At 42.1% G+C, this 23,415-nt stretch overlaps 5 protein-coding genes across 9 annotated transcripts in view; 2 read left to right on the plus strand and 3 right to left on the minus strand.

Moving 5' to 3' along the window:
• The first annotated feature begins 2,043 nt into the window (after nucleotides 1–2,043).
• Nucleotides 2,044–5,607, plus strand: mlst8 (MTOR associated protein, LST8 homolog (S. cerevisiae)). Its single transcript, XM_063482121.1, has 9 exons — nucleotides 2,044–2,148; nucleotides 2,349–2,496; nucleotides 3,474–3,525; nucleotides 3,615–3,777; nucleotides 3,857–3,932; nucleotides 4,036–4,188; nucleotides 4,309–4,433; nucleotides 4,518–4,681; nucleotides 5,009–5,607. The coding sequence occupies exons 2-9, from the start codon at nucleotides 2,368–2,370 to the stop codon at nucleotides 5,125–5,127; spliced, it is 981 nt and encodes a 326-aa protein (XP_063338191.1). The 5' UTR covers nucleotides 2,044–2,148; nucleotides 2,349–2,367; the 3' UTR covers nucleotides 5,128–5,607.
• Nucleotides 5,608–5,977: 370 nt separating this feature from the next.
• Nucleotides 5,978–9,790, minus strand: bricd5 (BRICHOS domain containing 5). Its single transcript, XM_063482730.1, has 6 exons — nucleotides 9,726–9,790; nucleotides 9,387–9,524; nucleotides 9,160–9,309; nucleotides 8,957–9,067; nucleotides 7,633–7,783; nucleotides 5,978–6,093 (listed from the first exon to the last, which is right to left on the minus strand). Exons 1-6 carry the CDS (start codon nucleotides 9,777–9,779, stop codon nucleotides 5,999–6,001), a joined length of 699 nt encoding a protein of 232 aa, XP_063338800.1. The 5' UTR covers nucleotides 9,780–9,790; the 3' UTR covers nucleotides 5,978–5,998.
• A 1,869-nt stretch (nucleotides 9,791–11,659) lies between these two features.
• Nucleotides 11,660–13,917, minus strand: pgp (phosphoglycolate phosphatase). 2 transcript variants are annotated; one of them, XM_063482123.1, is made up of 3 exons: nucleotides 13,747–13,917; nucleotides 13,023–13,626; nucleotides 11,660–12,700 (listed from the first exon to the last, which is right to left on the minus strand). In XM_063482123.1, exons 2-3 carry the CDS (start codon nucleotides 13,615–13,617, stop codon nucleotides 12,375–12,377), a joined length of 921 nt encoding a protein of 306 aa, XP_063338193.1. In that variant the 5' UTR covers nucleotides 13,618–13,626; nucleotides 13,747–13,917; the 3' UTR covers nucleotides 11,660–12,374. The 2 variants fall into 2 exon arrangements, with proteins under 2 accessions (XP_063338193.1, XP_063338192.1); XM_063482122.1 differs by having other exon boundaries at nucleotides 13,023–13,917.
• Nucleotides 13,918–14,587: 670 nt separating this feature from the next.
• Nucleotides 14,588–16,621, minus strand: zdhhc4 (zinc finger DHHC-type palmitoyltransferase 4). The gene is made up of 7 exons (XM_063482124.1): nucleotides 16,490–16,621; nucleotides 16,077–16,206; nucleotides 15,864–15,937; nucleotides 15,605–15,783; nucleotides 15,389–15,514; nucleotides 15,044–15,288; nucleotides 14,588–14,946 (listed from the first exon to the last, which is right to left on the minus strand). Exons 2-7 carry the CDS (start codon nucleotides 16,197–16,199, stop codon nucleotides 14,647–14,649), a joined length of 1,047 nt encoding a protein of 348 aa, XP_063338194.1. The 5' UTR covers nucleotides 16,200–16,206; nucleotides 16,490–16,621; the 3' UTR covers nucleotides 14,588–14,646.
• A 4,127-nt stretch (nucleotides 16,622–20,748) lies between these two features.
• grid2ipb (glutamate receptor, ionotropic, delta 2 (Grid2) interacting protein, b) overlaps nucleotides 20,749–23,415 on the plus strand; it is a 39,344-nt gene continuing 36,677 nt past the window's right edge. For 3 of the 4 annotated variants that reach the window (XM_063481511.2, XM_063481512.2, XM_063481513.2), the window contains exons 1-3: nucleotides 20,749–20,887; nucleotides 21,567–21,820; nucleotides 21,981–22,310. In XM_063481511.2, the coding sequence (XP_063337581.1) occupies nucleotides 20,803–20,887; nucleotides 21,567–21,820; nucleotides 21,981–22,310 (669 nt within the window). In that variant the 5' untranslated portion in view covers nucleotides 20,749–20,802. Of the gene's footprint in view, nucleotides 20,888–21,106; nucleotides 21,493–21,566; nucleotides 21,821–21,980; nucleotides 22,311–23,415 lie in introns of those variants that run through there. The other variant, XM_063481514.2, reaches the window with a different exon arrangement.

Consider the following 23,415-nt stretch of genomic DNA (forward strand, 5'->3'; position numbering starts at 1 on the left):
CTGAGTGTTAGCAACATGTCAGGACCAATGAGTTAGAAAAGCTGTCAAATAAAGGTATCGAAACAAAAGAAAATTATAGTGGTTCTCACTGAAATGAACTGACAACCTTTGACTGTTTTAGGTTGTATGTCCGGAAGAGCAGTGACTCAACACATTAACCTTAAGTGTACCTTATTTAGGCGACATGCTAACGTTTTAGTGACTTCGCATTAGCCTAAAGCTACAGTCATTGGAGGCTACATGATGGGGCTGTTACTATGACACTGTCATAAACATGAATAGGCGACACACAATCATAAACTCTCAATTTGTTTTCTACTTATGGAAGTTTGGTTGGATTAGCTAACTGGTTTTGGATAAAAGAGTTGCGTATGGCATTAGCTAGCTAACTAACTAGCCTCTTTTACATAATAACTATAGGCACTGGAGACGGAAACATTTAACAGTTTGCAAACACGTTATCCTCTGGTTCAGTAGAGAGAAGTAAACATACAATAGTAAAACTTGGAAAACCCTTTCCTAATTTAGCTCAATCAATCAATCAATCAATCAAAAGAAAATCCAACAATGCTTTGAGGAAATTTCTGTATCTAATTATGGTACTACAATTTATTTTAAACAAATTTAAAACCACTTTATTACACTTAACTCTGAAAATGTTCATTTTTACATTTTCAAAAACACTTAAGTTACATTTTTTTCCTAAACAGACTCACAGGTTTCTGATTGTAAATTCTCCTCTTCACCTTGACTTTGGCCAATCAAAGGTAAATGAGCCAAACTCTGATGTGAAGCTCTAACTAACAGCAACCATTCTGAAACCGGATGTTGACAATGAAGAGCAAACTGTGTTATTAAACAGTAATTTTATCCCTTTAGGTTTTTTTATTCTTAAAATGTATCTTATAATATTTTAATGTTGGCCCAAGAAACTATTAATAGCGGGTGTGTTGAAGAAAATATTTTAATCATTAAAATACTGGCTGAAAAGGTGGAGACTGAAGCTTAAGCTTACAGCAACTAAACTTTTTGTACAAAATGTTGCTTAACTGGCAACACTTTTCTAACCGGATCTGCCCCAAAGAAACACCAAAAATGACACAAAATTAGGAATAAATACTAAACTAGGACAAAAACAAATAGTAATCATATTGATTGTGCATCATGTTCATTTTTTTCTAATCACCTGAGTTTTTATGTTGTTGTTTGTTTTTTATTTTTAGATAATGATCAATCTTAATTCAATCTTAATAATTTTATATTTTGTACATCAGTGCATTCCAGACAGTAGATCATATATGAAACTATGAGGGGACAATATACCATGATGATTTTTGATTTATAATGTCTTTAGTTTTATATCATTTTGCAATAGTTTTTGTTTCATTTTTGTTTTTACATTGTTAATAATGAGTCTTTCATAACTGTTAAGTTGATACTAGATGTGTAGTTAATACCTGTTACAGCTATTGTTGATTGTGGTACAGAGTACAGTATTTGTGAGGTTTTTCTGAGCGGTTCTAGAAACTGGTTGTACAGACAGAGGATGATGTCACGAGGTTGGAGTGTAATTTTTTATATACCGAAAAAACCCCTTATTCGTTAAGCAACAATCGTGTATCCATATTGGCACGTTTCTATACATCCAGCTATGTTTCTATTCAACCCTTGCCATTTGAAATGTACGAAAAGTTTAGTAGTACTTAAAATAACACAGGATACAGTGATAGAAGCGATCATCTTAAATCCTATTGACTCAATGGCATTTTTCAACTTTCTATTATTTACTTTCTTTTACTTTAGTACCGAGTATTAGGACTGAGATGTCACCATATTGACACAAGCAACTTTCCAGACGATGCTGATAAAGCTGAAATTAAAAGATGTTGCAGTATTACATAATGAGTCTTAATTAATATTACGAATTATTGGTATACACTTCTTTGAATATCATTGTACGTATTTAATTGCAGCATGTCTATTCCTCGTGGACACACCAGCAGAGGGCGGTACTGATCTAATGATTAAACCGGAACTCTTGAAACACTATTATGTTTCTAAGGGACGCGTTAAGGAGACGTACTTTTTGCCTGGCTTCAACACTAACAACAACAAAGGGGAGCTAAAGAAATTTGTCCTTTTAAAACGGTAGTATTGCTGTGTTGTTACAGTTAAGGGGTCTAATGGTTTCATACTAGAAGCGTTTATTGTTTATTGCACAGACTGTAAGTTTGGCTAGCCTCTTTTGCTAAAGTTAGCTCATGATACGTTAACAGTTTAACCATTTTTTGTGCTTTAGCTGTGTTTTGTATTTTACTTTAATTGTTGCAAATTGAATTTCCCTGCAGTATACGCCAGGAGTTCGTCATGAATGTGAATCAGGGGACGGTGGGCAGCGACCCGGTCATTCTGGCCACGGCTGGATACGACCACACTGTCCGCTTCTGGCAGGCCCACAGCGGGATCTGCACCAGGACGGTCCAGCACCAGGACTCAGTATCCTTACCCTGATATATGGAGGCTTACGCAGAATGTGTACTGTCATGTTTGAATAATTATAGGTTATGACCATTTATAAATCTCAGGTTTAAAGTTCAAAGTTAATCAGATGTTATCTATAGCTTCTCACAAAAATCCACGTGAACGCAAAAAGTGCTTTTGTTTTAGTTCTGTGTTTTCTATTTGTTTATAGATCTTCTATAAACCCTTTAGGGTTTGCCACAGGGGGTTAATTGCCTTCATCTCACATTGTCCCTGGCCTCCTCTTTTGTCACACCAACCCTCTGCATGTCCTTCTTCACCACATCCAAGAATCTCTTCTGTGGTCTTCCTGTTTTCCTCCTGGCTGGCAGCTCCATATTCACACTACACTGGTCTCATTTACACTGTCTCTCCTCTGCATATGTCCAAACCATCTCAGCCTTGCCTCTAACCTGTCTCCAAACCGCTGTCTTTACTCCAAATGAATCTTGAAATCTTCATTTCTGCCACATCCAGCTCTGTCTCATGTCTTTTTGTCAGTGTCACCATCAGTAAACCACACATCATAGCAGGTCTCACTACCATCTTATAAACCTTCACTTTCACTCTTACTGCTATCCTTCTGACACTCATTCCCACATTCTCCAGCCTGTCTGCTCACTCTTTGTCATCTCTCTTGTGGACTGTCTTTTACTTTAGTTGGTTGACTCCAGGTATCTAAACTCAGCTACCTTCACTGTTATGCCTGTCTCTCTCTCATTCACACATGTATTCTGTCTTGCTTCTGCTGACTTTCATTCTTCCTCTCTCCAGACACTCTTCCACTTGCTTTAACTACAGATCACAACCTTGTCTGTGAACATCATAGTCCACAGAGACTCCGTTCTGATGTCATCTGTTCACCTGACAGTACCCTGACCTTTAAATTTGATGAGCTGTAAAATATTATAGCAGCAACCTACATTGTCCACTTCCTTAACATTTACTCTCAGCAAGTAAATTCACTCGAGGTCACACCTGACAGAAGTATGATTGCAGCTGCAGGTTGGTTACAAATTTCCCCACAATCCTTTTTTCATTTATCACCTTAATGTTACTTTGCTTCATAGTAATGTTTGCATTGTGCTTTCAAGGTTATCAGCATATCCGCATGTACGACTTGAACTCCAACAACCCCAACCCGGTCATCAACTACGATGGAGTTAGCAAGAACATCACGTCTGTGGGCTTCCACGAAGATGGACGCTGGATGTACACAGGAGGAGAGGACTGCATGGCTCGCATATGGGATCTGAGGTACTGAAGGACAAGCTCACTGGTCTTTGTTTATTTAATGATCAGCAAATTAAACTCTGATCCCTGCTCTACCTTGTAGGTCAAGAAATCTGCAGTGTCAGAGGATCTTCCAAGTAAACGCTCCGATCAACTGCGTGTGCTTGCATCCTAACCAGGTGAGACACTCAGTACACACAGATGAATCAGGTGAGGCTGTGCTCTTGGTTACTATCTGGCGCATTTGCACTTAATACCGAAGATTTCATTATGTTTTTTTAGGCAGAGCTGATAGTTGGAGACCAGAGTGGAGTGATCCATATCTGGGATCTGAAGACAGACCATAATGAGCAGCTAATTCCAGAGCCGGAGGTGTCAATCAACTCAGTTCACATTGACCCAGATGCGAGTTACATGGCAGCAGTCAACAGCTCGGTCAGTTGCCTAAAAAAATCTGCAGCATATGTGGCGCAGGTTAATATATTCACTCTTTTATATCATGTTATATTATTGAAAACCTTGTTCTCTCCCCCCCCCCCCGGATCTCTTTTACAGGGAAACTGTTATGTGTGGAACCTCGCTGGAGGCATCGGGGATGAAGTGACTCAGCTCATTCCCAAGACCAAGATCCCTGCACACAAACGCTATTCCCTCCGCTGCAAGTTCAGCCCCGATTCCACGTGAGTGAACCTTTTTCTCCAATTTACCCCTCATTTCCCCACCGAAAATACAACTTGACATTTTGCATTCGTCGTCGCCTCCAGGCTGCTGGCCACCTGCTCGGCAGACCAGACGTGTAAGATCTGGAGGACGTCCAATTTCTCACTGATGACGGAGCTCAGCATCAAGAGCAATAATCCGGGAGAAACATCCAGAGGCTGGATGTGGGACTGCGCCTTCTCCGGAGACTCGCAGTATATTGTTACAGGTCCGTACAGCAGCACACTGCAACACCAGATCTCAAAACTGAATAAGAGTTGTTAAAGTAAAACATTGCAATCTGTCTGAGGGCTGCAGATTTGAAATGTGGCTGTTTGTAGGATAAAAAGGACGTCTCATTTTCTGATTTTGTCCTCATTTGTCACACTAACCCCTGCCCTGCCATTACATCTGGAATTATGTAAAAGGGGTTTAAAATGGTTTAAACATGGCTGTAAGTTTGTTCTCAGATTATGATATTTTTTAACTTTTAGACACTTTCATGCAAGGCTAGACATTGCTTTGTTTTAATTCTATTTTTTCACTCACTCCACAGCCTCCTCAGACAACCTGGCTCGCCTGTGGTGCGTGGAAACTGGTGAGATCAAAAGGGAATACAGCGGCCACCAGAAGGCCGTGGTGTGTCTGGCCTTTAATGACAGCGTGCTCGGCTGAGAAGGAGAAGGAGGAGGAAGCAGAAGGAAGAGATAAAAGGTTGTCAGACAGGAAATAAAGACTCTTATGAGGGTGCCACTCATGTCGCGTATGTCAGCGCCAGTACAACAATCGACTCGGGGAAGCGGGCACAGTGGCCATCTCTGGCATATATGCAGAGCGACACAGCCAAAATAAAAATCTGTAAAGCTAAAATCTGTTTTAATGGACCTATTTTGTTTCCACAGACGTACAGAAAGAAATCTGTCAATGATGAGGCAGACATAATAGTTTGTTTTTTTAATTCAAATTGCAAAACTCTGTTTTTACAGAGCACTATATTTATTGTAAAAAAGACCACATTAATCACAGGTGCTTTGTGTGTGCAGCAGATGTGTTTAATCTCTTACATGTGCTATGTATGATTTATTTGAATAGCTGTTCTGTTCTTCATCATGTGGAGGAGGACTGCTGAATAAATGGTGCACAGAAATGTCTTTATACCCAACAGGTTGTGTCTTTTATTCTCAGAACAAAACAGTCACATTGTAACAGGAACGATTACACACAGCAGTCCGTTACAGGACATACAGTTACAGGCATTTACAACAAAAAGGGGGGGGGGGGGTTCTTTCTTCTTTAATCTCTGAAGCGTGCCACCAGAGAGGGTATTATACATGAAGAGAGTGATGATGGGGATTTGGCGATAACTGTGACAGCCCGTCTCCAGCTCACTTCTTTCTCGGAAGGAAGAAAATGGTTTACTGGTGGCTGTATGGCACAAAGGAAACTGTCAAAGCTCGCTTTTGTTCTTGAAGAGGGAGCCAAAAAAAAAAGAAGACAACTTTGTTTCCCTGATCTTTTGCCGGGAGGATCGAGAGAGAATGCAGAGTCACTCTGGAAGGTAGTAGAAGCACACGGACACGCAGATGTTGCTGGGGAAGCAGATGTCGATGCAGAAGTAGACCAACCTCTGTTTGCCTGGGCCTGAGAAAATGAGAGGTCATGTGACTCATTAAAAAATACAAATTTAGATTAAAGTGTCACTTGAAAACAAATCATTTAGAAATGCAGTCATTTGCATGAATCATTCATGATTTAAAAGCATTTAGTTTGGTGTTCAGAATGGGATCACGTACATGCTGTTGAGGGAGCACACAGTAAAGTACATAAAAAGACTTTCACCCCGTGGAAAGGTCATATTAGGCCACGAATCAGGTTTCAGCCTGACACGCTGCTGCGTTGCGGAGCGGCCGCAGGGCTAATTGAAAAACCTCTCTGCGCGCAGGCTCCGGTGACCCTGACAAATGAGCCCTTGTGTGAAAACTTCAGCATAATTTCTGTTCTGTTCTCCCAATTTGTGACTCAGGTGTCTGGAAAAAAGAGTCGATTCATAAATGAGTCTATGAAACTAGTAGGGAACGGTTCTAGGGTGGTTATAGAAAATTCCACTGTTTTCTGAATATTTAAAGGGATCATCATCAGAGTAAAAGACTCCGTGGTGCTCTTTGGTGCAGCTTTGTCAAACAGTATCAGAAATCGCTTTTTAAGTCGAATCTGAAGCTCTTGTGAAACCAGTTTTTAAAGCCCATGTTCCAAATAAAGACACATTTCATCAAAAATCCAGAGCCCATAATATGTTCTGACTTTCCTGAGGAACTGAGCCTGACGCCAGTTCATTTTTCCTGAAAGTGTAAGTAGAGGAGAAATGCAGCACACTGGTGTTTTTAGTTTTTCAGAAAACATAACTCATGATTAAATCATTAGATATTTTGGGAGATATTTTCAGCTTCGGATTAATGCACATTTGATCTTTGAGCTGTGCGAAACTTCAAATTTTGGTATTGATCCGATACTAAATATATACAAGATCAGTATTTCAGATATCGATACTTAACCAGTAAAGGTAGCTTATGTAGGGGAAACCAGTGTGTGTGGTCTGTGAGATTAATCATCAATTTGTATATTCACACATTTTAATGACCAAATCACTGTAATTTTTTACTGTCTACAATAATTAGTTAAATTAGTTAATCAGTATAACAACCCTTTCGTGGTCATGTATTTTGAAATGTGCTTGTCCCTAAAGCACTTTAGGTCACCTTCTGTTGTTGATGTGTGTGACAGTCAACACAAACCGGTTCAGACATTTTTCATGGTGCATGTTTGAGGTATATTCTTTCATATCCCAAAAAAGTACTTTTCTCACCACAATTCAGTGAGCTACATACTGAGAGGATAGAGGATAGGATAGAAACAAAGTATCAATCCAGTACCGATACTAAAGCTGGTATCGATACTATTGATATTTGGATGTATTGATACTGATACTATTGATATCCCACCACTAATAATGCAAAAAGATGTCACACAGTGAAAACATGTGGTTTTGTTGACAACAGATAAAATTCAGAATATATCAGCTTTGTTTTTTCACTAGTTTAACTTTTTTTTCCTAAACCTTATCAGAATAATTGTAAAGCTTTTTTTTAACGTTTGACGTTTGAGCCAAAGCAGTCCCCTCACCCTCGGTCCTCCTGGTCCAGTGGACCGACCTGTCCTGACACAGGGCCTGGAGAGGCTCCTCCAGCGAGGACACATTCACCTGACTGGCTGCCAGGACTCCCAGGAACTCCATCTGCCTCTGGGTCTCATTCCCAGACAGCTGGAACTGGCTCTGCCGAGGACAGCACCGCAGTATCAATATCCACAACAAAGAGTTCTTATTTTCAGCGGAAAGTATTTTAATTACTGTGAGGAATCATATTAAACTCATAAAGGAGAAAAAGCGAGAAAAAAAGATGGAAACTTGAGCTCCTATTAGCCTGATATCTGCACTGATGAGGCCAACTTTGAATTTGTGCTCGCATTCACCCCAAACACTGTGCGTAATTGCGCCTCTTACAACTCTGATTGGCTCTGATAACAAACCGCTTAAAGTCCTGTTGTGCTCGAGTAGCTCACACACCAACCAGTTTTCCTTTTCTGTTAAAAAGAACCAATAAGACCATTGTGTCTCAGCACAAACAAGCCACATCTGCTAGCCCCAATATCATAGATTAAATGGCTACAGCAGCTACGTTTGAATACACAGAGCCTGTATGAGATATGTGACACCATGAGACAGGATCACAGAAAAGCAGCTTCTGAGACGAGGAACTGGGGTATTGTGTAAAAAGATGATAAGAAGTCCCTCTCAGTTTACCTCCAAGGTCCCACAACTCATCTCAAGGTCTCCATTCAGCCAGGGCCAGCACCATTCACCTGATCATATTGTCAATTCATAATTAAGAATCAGATAATGACACAGATGAAAACTTTTTAAAGACTGGATGTCAGTGTTCAAGATCCAGGCATTTGTCAACAAGCAGATACACGCTGGCCCTTTAATGCATCAACCTGTATTTTAATCCAAAAAGAAGCGCCTTAAAAGTTGAAAAGCCCTCACACAGAGTGGCCATTGTGCCCAGGCCAGGGCTCGGGCTCGCTGCGGTAACCTCCTGTAAGAATATCCTCGGGCACGCCGAGGGGGCTGAAGGGATCAGATGTGCTGAGGAATTCAGCCATCGGAGTAAGAGAGACAGACTATGAGGCTCTTCAAGGCCCTGTACGCTTCACCTCTCTCTTTGTACGGCGTACCCAACAAAGTCATGCAAAACCACCAAGTCCTGGCTCAGTGGTGCAGTGCACTGAAATGCCAGTTCACACATTAGTGCGGCTGCTACCTTAGAAACACCTGGCAGAGCTAAAAGGGCAACTTTTTCTTAATATGCCTGGTGCACTTTGATGTCTCTCGTAATGCAGTAATGCAGTGGGGAAGACCATATTATATAACATGTCCCCTGCCCGCTACCTTGCGTGCCGACTCGTGGAGGACGGAGTTCACATTCTTGTAGTCTGACTGCTCCATCTTTCTCAGGAAGCAGCTCTCCTGGCTGACGGGCTTGTAGCATATCAGACTCTGAAACACAGAAACACATTTACCCATCATAACTCGCAGATGTTCCCCCTTTTTTCTAATTATTCAGAGTAATTCAAGTCATCTGGACATACATGTTTTATATCAAAGAGCACAGTGGACGTCTGATTCAGCGACGAGGTCACAGAGAAGGTCACCAAGTCATTCTGCTGGTCAACAACTGCTGACTGGTTGATAAGCGCGCCAGTCTGATCTGAAACAGTGAACCTCACAGTCTGCAAAGGCTGAAAAAACAGAGATTTGTAAATCAGAAGTTGTAAAATGTAAACCAGGGCATGATAAGGGAAGGTGTTTGTCATACCTGAGTGTGAGGCTGAGACCTCCCGAAGTGCCCCGTCAAACCCAGGGCGAGGATGGCCAGGAGCAAGCAGGCTGAGAGGCTGACCCAGAATGCCTTGTGCGGGAAGTGGAACAAAGGGGACTCCTCAGGGCCCCCATCCTGAGAACACATGAACCAGCAACAGGCTTTAAAAAACCCTATTTGATGGTTATTTGTGGTATTTAAATCCCAGGCTGTGGCAGAACAGGAACACACCCAGCAATAAACGTGTAAACTTGTAATACAACAAAAGTGGGGTCTGTAAGTAACCAACATATCCCAGCTATTTCAAATCTTCCCTCTTGTCTGTAACGCGCTTACCGTGCACTCTTCTTCCTCCAGGCAGTTTTCTGAACGCTTCCAGCACCTCACCATCGCTGTGTCCCTTGGCGGCTCCTCACTCGGTCTGCTCACTTCTCGTAGCTACCGGCATGGAGCTGTGGTCATGACCAGCACTGGACTGAGACTCGGTACACCTGACCGGCTTCTCTTTTCTTTGTCCTCACAAACCTCACACCTCCCCCTCCCCTCATCCCCTCCTCAGGTCTCACAGATTCCCTCCCCCCAAAAAACGGGAAAAAAAAGTCACGCTTCACCCAAAACTTCGAGATCTCGCCAAACTCAATTTCCAAGTTTTGCCTTCCAGAAATTACCTTCATTTTTTTTAATGTCTTCTCTAATGTGGCTTAATACGCCTCTTTAACATGATCCATCTCTTTATTGCCCCTGTCCCCCCACTCCTTTTCCCCCTTGCTCCAACATACACTTACACGAGAGGAACTGGCTTCTCCCCAACAGTCCAAACAATGGACAAAGAGGTAAGGCAGGCACGGGCTGGGAAGCCTCTCTCGTCAGGTGAGGGGTGATATGCTGCCGCTGGTGCTGCATCCAGCCGATGACAGCTCAAGGTGACTGAGGACTTTGAGAGAAGTTCACTCTAAACCTAAAGCAACGAGCAACCTTGGCTCTTGTGGTAAATCACATGATCCTCCAAGGGAACAAACCCCAGTCGGGGTTAAAGACCTAGGACTTTCCAGTTTTTATTTTTATAACTGAAGAAGCCTCTTGGATAAGAAGTGAAATGTCTTCACAAACTTAAAGAACTTTATCTGTCTCCTTTTTTCAACTTTTAAGACAGTAAATTATAATAATCAAGGCATCTACCACACCGTCTGCCTGGTCCAAACGTTCCACTGTTGAATGCTATCAATTATTAATACTGTTACTCATCCAGGGTAAGGATTTAGCAGAGGGGGCATTTCTGGTTTTAAAAGGAGCTACCTTATTTAAAACAGTGATCATTAAAAGAATGCACAATTGAATTTACATGGCTGTCCAGGGAAGGGGAAAGGCATTATCAGTGTTAAAAACAACAGAAAAACTATGTGCAGAAAGATGATAAAAAATATTTTTCTGTATTTATATGTTAACCAGTGACAGGATTCAAATCGTAAGTGAATAAAAAAAAAACACACACAAGTGGCCAGAATAAATGGACTTGATGTTCAGGCCTAGATTAAAAACAGCATGTAAAACGTGTTCTTTGTTGCAAGTGAGTTTGACACACTGTGAAAGAGAGCCAGAGATTAATAATAACTAATGGTGAAATACAGAGTGATTTATAAACACATTGTGAGTGAAAAAGAAGCGCTCAGTGCATCATGGGAGCCCGCAGCAGCCTAGACCACTGCAGCATAATTAAAGGAGGGTTCAGGGTCACCTTATCCAGCCCTAACCATAAGCTTTATCAAAAGGGAAAGTTTTAAGTCTAATCTTAAAAGTAGAGTGGGTGTCTATCTCCCGAACCCAAACTGGAAGCTGGAGGCTCTGCCTCCTATTCTATCTCTAAATAGCCACAAGTAGGCTACCAGTCTGAGTGAAGTGCTCTACTGGGGTGATACGGTACTATGAAGTCTTCAACAAAAGATAAGACCTGATTATTCAAGACCTTGTATGTGTGGAGAAGGATTTTAGATTAGATTCTGGATCTAACTGGGAGCCAGTGATAGGAGAAATATGCTCTCTTTCTAGTCCCTGTGCATGCATTTTAGAGATGTTGTGCAAATGTATGAAAACAGTCCTACAATTTGTATTTACTATCCACACTGAAGGACATGCCCTGTTCAATCTATATAAAAATTTAAACCACCCAAAAATAAGAAGTTTCAACAATTTTAAAAGTAATAATCAGGAAATCAGTGAATGTGTTGAAAAACAAGAAACATGAACCAGGCAGACAGTATGGTAGATCGTGTAAAAATAGTTTATTTTTGAGTTTAACGTGTCTTTTTTGGATATGATACTTACCCTTAAGGAAAGTCAGACATATTTTTTTAAAATGTTAATGTGATTGTTTTATGAAGTAATAAATAACATGACGGATCCAAATATTACTCTTGCACAATCCCTTGAATCTAAATGCAGATATCGGAACATTGTGTTGAGGTCTTAGAATACAGAACAAACAAAGCTCAAGTTCAGCCAGTTCAGCGCCTTTCAGTCTGATTCTGCCCGTTGGAACAATGATGTAAACCTTATTACTAAACTGTTGACACTTCGTGTGTGCTCACTTCTCTTCCCAAGTTTGACTTGTAGTTGCTCAAGAGGTTACATTGCATATCTGGTGAGGGTCTTTATAGTTCACTGACATCTTTTTTAAAAAAAAGAAAGGAACACACTCATTTGCAACGTAACTCAACGCTTAAATACATTGAAAAAATACTGAGGATTATTGTTCTCACGCTGTTAATAATCACTTAAAACATATTAAAATTAGGTTTAGTAGATAAAATAAAATATAGATAGAGCTTCTATAGCTTTAGTCTCCTGTCCCACAGCAGGTAAGTGCTGTTACAGAGATGATCTGAAGCAGCAGAAAACAACACAAAACAAAAAAATTCCCTTTTTTAAAAGAAAAAAAACAAAGAAAAAAAAACACTGGATCCTGAGTGTTGTGCAGGTTGCTTAGTCTCATCCCTGCAGAGCTGGAAGGAGGTCCGCGATGCTCTCCACGTAGTAATCCGGCACCATCCCCTGCCTCTCTGGGCAGCCACTTTTCTGATGGGCTTCGGCATCTGCCACAGTGCTGACCCCCGTGAGGGTTAGAAGGGTCTTCAGGCCGCAGTTGGAGCCCAGCAAGATGTCAGTGTCCAGACGGTCGCCGACCATCAGGCAACGGTCGGCTTTCACACCGAACTGGGAGGCCACACAATCGAACATGAAGTGGTTGGGCTTCCCAACAGTCTGGGCCTCCCGCTGGGCTGCCGTCTCAACGGCCTGAAGCAGGCAGCCGGTACCTGAAGGTTAAGAGTGACAGTCAGTAGGTGAGGTGACCGTTTACTGTTTAATCCTACAGAACAGGTCTGTTCAGATTGACAGGAAAGAGGACAAGATTGAAAATAAATTGTTGCCAATACACTTAAAAGCCTCAGCACTGCCTCTATTCAGGTGTTCTAACATCTGTTTATGGTTATACAAGGCTGAACAATAAATCTCTTGTGCTGACATCACCCTGAAAATAGTTCTGTGGATTTTCTGACCTAAATAAAAGCAAATAAAAGGCCCCTACTGAGTTTTAAAAATGCGTTAAATGGAACAAAGTGCAGAGTAACTGTTTACCTGGGACGGCCTTGCCTCCTTCCAGGGGCAGCCTGGTGTCCCTGTTGGTCCCCACAAACAGACAGCCCTGCTGGGTCAGATACTGCATGGCTCGGTTCAATTTCATGTAACTGAAATGCTCGTCGAAACCGACCACCACCGCCTTCACCTCGGGGTCCAGGGGCACGTTGGCCCAGTCAATCGGCTTTCCGCAGATGTGGTCGGGTCCCACCCCGGTCTGCTGGATCCCCACCGCCTCCAGCTCCTGCCTCATCGCGTTGCTTCCTATCAGGTACACTTTGTCCTCCAGCTTGCAGACCGTTTTCAGGTACATAGCACAGCAGTACGCGGTCCCGAACACTTCATCTTCCGTCACGTCGAAGCCGAGCGCGGTCATTTTATCGGCATACATCTTCCTAGACTTAGTGCTGTTGTTGGTGACGAAGAACACCCTCTTGCCCTTTTCCTTCAGAAGGTTTATGACTTGAGGAGCTCCGGGAATGGCCTGATCCCCCCGCCAGATGACGCCGTCGCAGTCGAACAGGATGCTGTCCACAGAGTCCAGCAGCTGCTTCACCAGAGCTCCGCTCAGCCGGGTGCATTTTGACACAGACATCGGGGAAGACTGCGGTGAACGGAGCGTGAAGAAATTTAAAAACGGGAAGCTTTACCGGCTGTCAGCTATCGCTACTGGACGTTGCTTTCCTCACCGAGGAAAAAAAGCCGCTAATGTCACGATACTTACTCAAGTAAAGTAGTAGCGCTATGGCAGGAGACAAAGAGGCGAGCTGTAAATGTTAACCGCTAATAACCGGTCAAAACAACCGGTTTTGGTGTGCTGTGTGAGGAGCTCCAATCCACCGGAGAAGCAGCCTGACCTTCTGACCGCCGAGCGTTGCATCAATGCAGCGATTACTTCCGCACCGGCTTAAAGCGACAGGAGCCACACACTAAGAAGTCCGGTCAAACTTCCGCTTTGATAAAATAAAAGTAATAAAATCTTTTTCTTTTTCTTTTAAATTAGAAGAACAGGTGCTTTATGATGATGATTTGTTGTGTGAATAACTCAATCAGCAAACACATTTGTTTTCTAACCCATCTTCTGATTTTTTTAATTGTTATGTTACTTTGTATCGTGGTTTTAATAAAGTTTAAGAAGAAAAAATCAGAACACTGGATGTATAGCTGATTTTTATCAAATTTTTTTGTTCATTGTTGACTGGAAACACGTTCCTTACATTTAGCTGAAGTTCCAAGGTAGGGTCAGCTTTTTCTTTTCAATGTTATATTATTGTGACTTCATCTATACTTTATTTTTCTCCTCCCAACTTCTTAACTTTTTCATATTACTAAAACTCCAACATACTGGTCATAAGAAGTTAAATGTAATAACATAAAAAAACCTCTCCTCAGCCATCAAAATAACTTGTGTAAATACATCCCCATTAATCCCACAAGCAGCAGCTACTTTGGGCTTCAACATAATCACAGAAGCTACCTCTAAGTGTTTGATTTGGTAAGCTTGTAGCTGCAACAGTTAATTAAAACAATCAGCAATTCACAAACCAGAGGCCATAAAGAAACCAATAAACTTTATTTTCCAGTAGTGTTTACAGTAGTTATCGTAGACAGTAAATGTAACCAATCAATTGTCTTTTTTCTGAACAGGCTGTGGAGGGAAGAAAATCTCCCCCAGATTTCGGAGGACCCCCCTGCTGTAGTAGTATCTTTTAGAGTGATCTGGGACGGGGCTACAGAGAATATCGGCCGCTGTAGATGGGTGGCAGTGCTGGCAAACGTAGCCTCGACTTTTGTACCACTCATTGGAGGTCTGGTTCACAACAGCAAGAAAGGAATGGAACATGGTGTAACCCGCCAGGAGGAAGAATACGAAGAGTAAGAAGCCCAGCATGAAGACAATTCGGGGAAAAGTAAGGAAGAGATGCTGGAAGAAAAAAGTGGGAGGAGGGGCGGGTGATTAAAATTCAATTTCAGTTAGAAGCAAAAACAGCTGTGTGCAATATTCAGTGTGTCAGCAGTACCTGCACGACAAACAGAAATCCCGCTGGCTGCCGTTGGCCGTTCTCATCTAAGTAACTGGCCCCCAGGAGCCCTGTGCGCAGCACGACATGAAGCAGCATGTCCACCGTTAACAGGGCGATGTCGCACGCCATGGCACAGACGCTGAAGAGGTAAAGCAGGAAGTAACGTGTGTTCTGAGCACCGATGCAGTTGTTCACCCAGACGCAGTGGTGGTCGAAACGCTGCACACACCTGTTGCAGACCCCTGAATCACAGGAGGAGTTACAGTCAGCACTAAGACACGCTACCTTTCTTTTTCTCCCAGTACCTCAGGTGCTGACATTGACAAATTAAAAAGCACTCACTACAGTGTTTCGAGCGGGCTGGTTTGACAAGCTGGCAAGTCGAACATGAGATTCCCGGGTGAAACAATCTCCTGTCGTACGAATAGATGTGCAGCTGACTGGCAACTTTCTTCTTTGTCACTGTGCCTGACAGATGGAGAGAAGTGAGATAACACACTGCCATTGATGACACCACCACCACACATTTAAACAAGATGTGGTCAAACTAAAATGAACCTGGGTCTGTCTTGATGCAGAGGTAGAAGAAGAAGGTCTTGATGGCCAACAGGATATAAGGCACAGATAGGCTGATCAGAGTGGTGTCCATCTCCCTACAGAAGCCAAACACCTCGTAGGTGAACTCTGCATACACGGCGCCCTCCAGCAGGATGTGCAGGTATATGAACGCGTTGCTCCTGTAGTCAAATGCAAATAACACTGAATCAAGCCTTAAATAAACATTAAACTCTGTAAACGCTAAGAGTGAACTACAAACCTCTGATGGAACAGTCTGTGCAAGGTCCACTGTGAAAACTTCTGCAGCCATTTTGGAGTAATCGATGCAAGTCTCTGTGAAAAAAACCACATAGTTGTAAGTGGAGTGGATAGGTTTTCTTTATATTGAGACAACAGCGCCACAGAGTGTCGGTTTTTGGAATTGCATAAAAAGAAAAGCTTCATACTCATCCTGTTTCTGCTCTTTTCTTACCTTTAATGCAAAGCTGTAGAGTGAATTAAGGGGGCTGTGTTGCTGGCCGGAGTATCTGCACACTAGAGCTATGCATGTGAGCACCACCACGACGTAAATACCAAACAGCGTCAGGAAATCCATATCTCACCTGGCAGCATCACAGAGAGGCAAACAACAGGTGTTTACGGTACAAACTCACCGAGAGCAGGTAGCAAGCTTAACAAGAAACAATTAAGCTTTGTTACAGTTAATTCTTAGTCATAGTTACTTCCTTTAAACGCGTTAAAGACCTTTAAAAACGACTCAGGTGAACAAGTTACGTTAGCATCCGCTGAAACCTCTCAGCGCCCACACAGCAGCGTTAGCAAAACTGAACCAAGTCTTCGTTTTTTCACCCTGTAAACCCATTTTCATGCTCGCTCTCCCCTTACCATCTAGTCGAGGTTACACATAGCTGCCTTTTAGTGTTTGTCTCAAGTCAACAGAGTCGGTTTAGGAGGCTTCTAGTTACACTTTTGCTCCATGCTCACGTCCCGCCCCTGTAAACAATGCTACTTCCTTAGCATCGCTGATGGGCTGGGCTAACGTCGAAGCCTCCCCGCTGTGAGAGGACAGTGGAAATGTGTCCTACTCCTTTTTACTTTACACTTTACACAATAAATGAAAAGTCTCTTTTTTTTCTTTTTTTTTTTGGCTGATTAAGAGAGGGGATTATTAATTTTAAAAGTTGTAAGTATACTTTCCGTTAAAAGTCCCTGACTCCTGTTATAAACGTGTATTAATAGCCATACAAGGAGGCGTGCAAGACAAGTGCATTCAGCCAGAGTGAGCTCTTTCTTTTATTGAAAATCCTACACACCTTTACACCCCCATCCTAATATCTAAAACAGGCTTCAGACATTTTTAAGGTTTGCTTAAACGTCTTCTATTAAAAAAAAAGAGCTATGATGCACATCACTACCCCCATACACTCACTGATTACTACATTGTTAACACAAATGTTAAGTCAGCCTATGGCAGCAGCTCAGTGCATTTACCCATGCAGACATAGCCAAGACGACCTGCTGAGTTTCACTAAACTGAGCATCAGAATAAGGATGAAAGGGGATTTAAGTGACTTTGAATGTGGCATTGCTGTTGGGGCTGGACAGGCTGGTCCACGTATTTCAGAAACTGCTGGTTGACTGTGATTTTCCCACACAAGCATCTCTAGGGTTTACAGAGGATGGTACCAAAAAAGAGTCAATATCCAGTGAGCGGCAGTTCTCTGGGTGAAAATGTCTTGTTGATGATAGAAGTCAAAGAAAAAGCTAACAGGAAGGCAGTAAAAACTCAAATAACTCATCACAGAGTTACTCTAAACTCAACACTTGAAGAAAACGGGCTACAGCAGCGACCACACCAGGTGCCATCTCAGCTAAGATCAAGAAACCGAGGCTAGAATTCTCACAGGTTCACCAAACTTGGACAGAAGACTGGAAAAATGTTGCCTGGAGCCTGCTTTGACATGTAATTGTCAAGGTCGGAATTTGGAGTAAAAACCATGAAGCAGGGATTCATCCTGCTTTGTGTTAATGGTTCAGGCTGCTGGTGGTGGTGTAATAGTGTGTGGGGCATTTTTTGGCACACTTTAGGCCCCTTTACCAAATGAGCATCATTTAAATTCCACATCCCACCTTAGTATTTTTGCCAACCATGTGCATCTCTATGATGGCTGCTTCTAGCAGGATCATGTGCTGTGTTAAGGGAGGAATGTTGAATGTGTGCCACAAAGAATGAAGGCAGTCCTTAAGGCAAAAGGGTGTCCAAGGTGTACTTAATGAAGTGACTGGTCAGTGTATAAACTGGAAGTTTTTAGGCCTTTGCCAGAGCCAATAATACAAATGTTTTATAAATGCATTACTCTTGATTTTACTGTTAAATGTGTTATTGGTTAATTCACTAGTTCATTGAGGGAATTTCTGCCAGCAGTTTCTGTAGTTCAAGAAAGAGAGAGGTGATGTCTGGAGCTTTGCTACCTGATTAATCCAGTGTGGTAGATGATCTATGAGATAGCATCAACAGTAATGTTTTGTTTCCACTGTCCAAAATACATGTGAGTAATTGGAGTATTTTATACCTACTCTCTCTCTCTCTCTTTTTTAACTTTTTAAAACATGCATTGAAGCATAAAACTTTGTCTAAAAGTTGGCACACAAACTTCAAAAAAGGAGAATTTTAAATATATAATTTCAGTATAACAACAGTTAACTTCCTTTTGTTTATTGAATGTCTGGATGCGCTGTGCTGGTGCTTTAATCATCTTTTATTGACTGTTATATAAGATAAATCAAGTTACAGTGCTGTGAGCGATGCTTTTATCCCACCCTTTGTGCCAGAGACATGAAGAAATGTCTTTCAACTCTTCATTACACTAGCTTTGAACATCGTTTTTGTTCAAAAATTGATCTGACAGTGACGAACAAATACCAGCTACTGTCATCTGGTTTGATTATAGACCAATACCCCCCATCGAGGCTGATATCGGCCTATAGTGTTTGACTTTGGTGCCTGAATGAAAACATTAACTGTTTGCTGTTTGTCTCTGCAATCCAGTCCTCCACACAATGCAACAAGGCACCACAGGACACCAGTCAGTGGATACTGTTGCGGACATGGCCCAACACTCATATTACAGCTCACAGAGCTGCAGAGGGGAGCATTACTCAGGAGCTGTGCAGGCTCATCTCCGAATGCTGCTTAAACAGGTACTGAATGTTTGGATGTGCTGTGCTGGGTGCCTTAATCATTTTTTATTGTCTCTTATGTCAGAAAAATCAAGTTACAGTGCCATGAGCGTATCTGCTGTTACAGTTTGAAATCAAAATTACAGCTTTATACCTGAAATGACAATTTTCTTTGTCAAAAGATAAATTGTTTCAGGTGGTTTAAAGTTTTTCTGTCACACATCTTGTCATAGACGACTCAATCGTCTTTAAGACTGTAAGTGTATGAGGAGAGTTTGATTGAAGTGAAAAGTGTGTTTGGAGATGCAGTCAGTTGTGTTTAATTATTCAGTTTGCACTGAACTGTTTGTTCCTTATTGTGCGCTTTGGCACTAATGACAGTTTACACTCCAATAAGCCCACCTGCGCACTTCCTCAGCTTCCTCTCCAGCTGTTATGCATGTCAGTTAAAAAAAATACATGTAATACTGTAAAAGTAAAACTTAATGTGAGCTTCAGTTCAAGGATATAAGCAGATAGTTACATGTGCAGCTTAGAGCCTGATCGATATAGGATTTTTAAGACAGATACTGATATTTGGTGATTTAAAAAATCTGATATATCGGCCGATATTTTTTTTCTTTCAGACAAACATGCATAAATGGATTAGCAATTGTTATGTGTGTTGATTCATTAGTCCTTACTAAGAAGATAAAGCATTGCAATTTAAAAAATAGTCATGTTTTACTGTCACAACAAGATCTTCATGCTCTGCCTGACTCTGCTGGTATCAGCTGGTCGTTGTGTTTGCAGTCTTACAAACGTGTGTGTTGCCAACAGGGAAGTTGCAGAGCACAACATCAGCACCCATAGCATGGTTGAAGGGTTTTTCCTTCTTGATGTTGATATTGATATGTGGGCAAATAGCTGATATCAGCTGATAAATCCACCGGGCTGATTTTTAATCAGCACATTGACGCCATAAATTTTCAGTTTTAAGTTTTCAGTTTTAGCTTGGAACTACCCCAACCAGTTACAGCAAATGGCTACCCCTGCCTGATCCTGGCTCTGCTGGAAGTTGGAGTTTTTTTGTCCCACTGTCACCAATGTTGCTCATAGGGGGTCATATGATTGTTGGGGGTTTCTCTGTTTTCTTTGTATTATTGTACGGTCTTTACCTAACAATATAAAGCAGCTTGAGACAACTGTTGCTCTGATCTGGCCCTATATAAATACAATTGAACTGAATTGAACTAGAGTAGCATTTAGCCTATTTCATCATAAATACACGTCTAAAAGTGTGCACAGTGCTAAAATAAACTTCACTAGAGGCACTCTAAATATCTAATATGGGAGGGGAGCATGTGTTCCTACAGTATTAATAACAAGGGGGGTGGAGGAGAGCAGATTCAGCTGATAATCCCACTAATCCCACAGGCTAAAGTCTTAAATTGCCCCCGCTCCTTATCAATGGACCGACCATTTCAGAGTATGCAGAGAATCACAGGCATGCAGACGCTCCAATTAGAGCTCCTCGGGCTTTCTCGCACCGACGCAGAGTGATTCTGGGCCAGGAGCGGTCCCACGGAGAGCCACCTTGCCAAGAGAGGAGGGGGAGGAAAAAAAGACACATGGGTGTATTTATAGAAAAATGAGGCCTCACAATACCCTTTTTGGAGAGAGAATTATTAAGGAACGGAGGTGCGCGGGTGCACGCGTCCCAGTTTTCTGATTAACACTGTGCAAGCAGGCTGGCCCTAGGATGAATCAGGGATGAGATGCAGGACCAACTCCTTGACATACTCACAGGAAGAGACTGCACTTTCTTTTCATGCACACTCGCCCTTTGCTCATGAGGAGACTGCTGTGGTTTCAGGGAGGAGGAATGGGGCAGTATTTTGAGTTTGTCACCTTTTCTCTTTGACTTTGGGTTGTGGGTGGTGGGGATTTTTTTTTTTTTTTTTTTTTTTTTAAAACACTATACTTGAGAAGACTGGATAATAGCCTCCTAGCAGGCCACCGGGTATCTGACATTCAAGATGAAGAAATTTTTGCAAAACAAAAAGGGCAGATACTCTTTCCGCCAGAGCAAACGGGGCTCTCGGTATCCAGCCAAAGATTTCTGTAAGTCTGTATAACCTTCGTCTTCGTCAGCTCTGTGAATTCTGCTGCGCTGTGGCTTTTGGAAAGCTGTGCAGCACGTCATTAGCCTACAGCTGAGCTACAGGGTGTATAGCAATTCATTGCTGTGAAATTTGTACTTGTTCCATTAGAGGTGGATCTGAAAGCCTTATATTTCCTGCTATTTTCCCATTTGGTTGGAAATAATCCTGTTATTTAACCTGGAATTCAACCTCTTACCTGTTCATCCATGCAGCCAGTGGTGTGCTCTGTCACGTTATTGCTTTTCCATTCAATTACTGTTTGACAGGAGAGACATGCATGTGCTCTGAGTGCAAAAAATAGCAAGAGGAACTTCTGTCTCCTGAGCTAATTAAGGTCACAATCTTTCAATGCTTTAATTTGATTGGCTGTGAAAGAGTTTACGAACCAGGTCAGGGACTGCTGAGTGTGTCATGGTTCAGCATAGAGGGTTACAGAGCCACACTTGATGTACAGCTAAAGACAGGGAAGGAGACAGAGAACAAACTGAATCTCTTTAAAAGAAAAGACTGTATCATAGAGTTTTCTTGCGATGTCGCTGAACTTGAATGCACTGGCTACAGTGGGTAAGTATTTCTAAGTACCACGAGACTTCATATTGAAGCAAACCTCACTGTCTTTTTCTCCCTGTTTCTAAAAGTCCTCAGCATGCCGACTTCCAACCAGGGCTGGCCTGAGGATTTTGGCTTCCACCTTGGTGGGGCTGGACCTAGCTACATCTTGTCAGTGGAGGAAGGCAGCAGTGCCCACCTGGCAGGGTTGCAGGCGGGGGATCAGGTCCTGGAGATCGAAGGCCACAATGTGTCAACGCTAGGTCCTCAAGCTGTCATCGCCATCGCCCAAACTCAGAAGAACATCCCTCCCAGCATTGGAGTGGTGTCCCGCATACAGCAGGTCATGCAGCTCTCAAATCCTTTAGAACTATACTGCATGCGTAGGTTAATGGGTGTGGAAATGCATGTCATAATATAGTAAGCAGTAGATCTGCACTATTGTGGATAGCTGTTGGGGGATATGCTCTGTGGTCAAACACTGAGGCAAATGTCTCGTGCAGATGGACATCACGCCAGGTCCAGATGGTCGTTTTGGGTTTACCATTGTGGGAGACTGCCCCCTACTGGTGGAGGACTGCTCTCCTTGTTCTCCAGCTGGCCGTGCAGGCCTGAGGGCTGGGGATTATGTCATGGAAGTGAACGGTATCCCAGTCAGGCAGCACGAGATGGCTGCGGCACTAATCAAGGCATCCCAGGGGAGGACACTCCGCCTGGGAGTGCTGTGCCTTGGGTCAAGGCACAAACGGAGCATCAGCATAGAGGACAGTCAGATGGGTGGAGAGGGGGCGAGACTGGACCGCAAACACAAGGCTCTGGAGTTCAACAGGAAGGTAGGTTTCGAGTTAAAAGGTATTTTCTAATTAAAGACAACATTCTCTGCCTAAGCTGCTTTTTTTGTTCCCATGCAACTGTTTTAGAGAGGGCAGGGCTTATGTGACAAAAAATAAATAAATAAGTATTTCTGTGCACCAAGCAGAATTTTGCAGAACCTTATAAGAATTTAAGGACCTATTATGGCTGCTGTTTATTTTTTCTGTGCCACTACTGGAATAATTTTGCATGACTCACGGTTAAAATATATTCCTTATTTATCCTACAGTCCCTCAATTTGTCCTGTGTCTGAAACAAGCACCTTTATTTTCAAGGCCTCCCTTACTAAAACCTGTCTTTCTTATGATTGGCCAACCTCCAGAAGCCAAATGAGGGGCAGCACCCAGTGCTTCTGAGCTGTACTGTCTGTATATTGTGTGCTTGCTGAAGATAACCATATAAAGACATTTGTATCATCAGAGTGCTTTATACAGTCAAAGATCAGAGAAGCCTGGTGCTCCACAGAACATGAGCTTTGGGTTAAAAGGGATTACTTATAAAATTTACTAATATTTAATTTAATAGAATATAGAATTCCGACATGTTTTTGAGACCAGAATGAATGAAAGTCTATAGTTATCCACTTTCTTATGACAGGCCAGACAGTAACTCTATAAAATCACTTAACATTCAGCAATGTTCTGTTTTCAGTCATGTGGAAAAGAAAACACGCCCTCTTTCAATTTGAAGGATTTATGTGTCAGGTCACAAAATATTATTCACATAAAATATTGCACCATGTTGTTATTACTTTAGGAAAAACACAGCCAAAATCCAGAATCAGTGTGTGAAAAACTAAGCACCCTAACTGCTTCACTAAGAATAATGATTGTAAATAGTCATCAGCAAGAGTGAACACCAGACGTTTTGGTAGTTTGTCTGTTATAACACACCCGAATGGTCTAGTTGTGTGAAATGTGGTGCTCAACAGAAGAAATTGCTGCTACCCATTAGTCTGTGAGGAGTTATAAGGCCATTTGATTTGAAGTAAATAATTCTACAGCGAGAAAGATTCAAAAGTACAGAACATTCAAGACAGCTGCCAATCTTCCCAGGATTGGACAT

The sequence above is a fragment of the Pelmatolapia mariae genome, linkage group LG8 (assembly GCF_036321145.2).
Source record: "Pelmatolapia mariae isolate MD_Pm_ZW linkage group LG8, Pm_UMD_F_2, whole genome shotgun sequence".
NCBI classification, from domain to species: domain Eukaryota; kingdom Metazoa; phylum Chordata; class Actinopteri; order Cichliformes; family Cichlidae; genus Pelmatolapia; species Pelmatolapia mariae.

What these genes read in the sequence shown, in the direction of transcription:
- mlst8 (XM_063482121.1), top strand. Translation starts at nt 2,368, where the DNA reads ATGAATGTGAATCAGGGGACGGTGGGCAGCGACCCGGTCATTCTGGCC. An exon ending in GCTCGCATATGGGATCTGAG is followed by an intron (nt 3,778 to 3,856) that starts GTACTGAAGGAC and finishes TCTACCTTGTAG; the next exon opens with GTCAAGAAATCTGCAGTGTC. An exon ending in TGGCAGCAGTCAACAGCTCG is followed by an intron (nt 4,189 to 4,308) that starts GTCAGTTGCCTA and finishes TCTCTTTTACAG; the next exon opens with GGAAACTGTTATGTGTGGAA.
- pgp (XM_063482123.1), bottom strand. Translation starts at nt 13,617, where the DNA reads ATGTCTGTGTCAAAATGCACCCGGCTGAGCGGAGCTCTGGTGAAGCAG. An exon ending in AGGAGGCAAGGCCGTCCCAG is followed by an intron (nt 12,701 to 13,022) that starts GTAAACAGTTAC and finishes CTTAACCTTCAG; the next exon opens with GTACCGGCTGCCTGCTTCAG.
- zdhhc4 (XM_063482124.1), bottom strand. Translation starts at nt 16,199, where the DNA reads ATGGATTTCCTGACGCTGTTTGGTATTTACGTCGTGGTGGTGCTCACA. An exon ending in TCTACAGCTTTGCATTAAAG is followed by an intron (nt 15,938 to 16,076) that starts GTAAGAAAAGAG and finishes TTTTTTTCACAG; the next exon opens with AGACTTGCATCGATTACTCC. An exon ending in CTGCATCAAGACAGACCCAG is followed by an intron (nt 15,515 to 15,604) that starts GTTCATTTTAGT and finishes TCCATCTGTCAG; the next exon opens with GCACAGTGACAAAGAAGAAA.
- bricd5 (XM_063482730.1), bottom strand. Translation starts at nt 9,779, where the DNA reads ATGGTGAGGTGCTGGAAGCGTTCAGAAAACTGCCTGGAGGAAGAAGAG. An exon ending in ACGAGTCGGCACGCAAGGTA is followed by an intron (nt 7,784 to 8,956) that starts GCGGGCAGGGGA and finishes TGTCCTCGGCAG; the next exon opens with AGCCAGTTCCAGCTGTCTGG. An exon ending in CTGGACCAGGAGGACCGAGG is followed by an intron (nt 6,094 to 7,632) that starts GTGAGGGGACTG and finishes TCATTTTCTCAG; the next exon opens with GCCCAGGCAAACAGAGGTTG.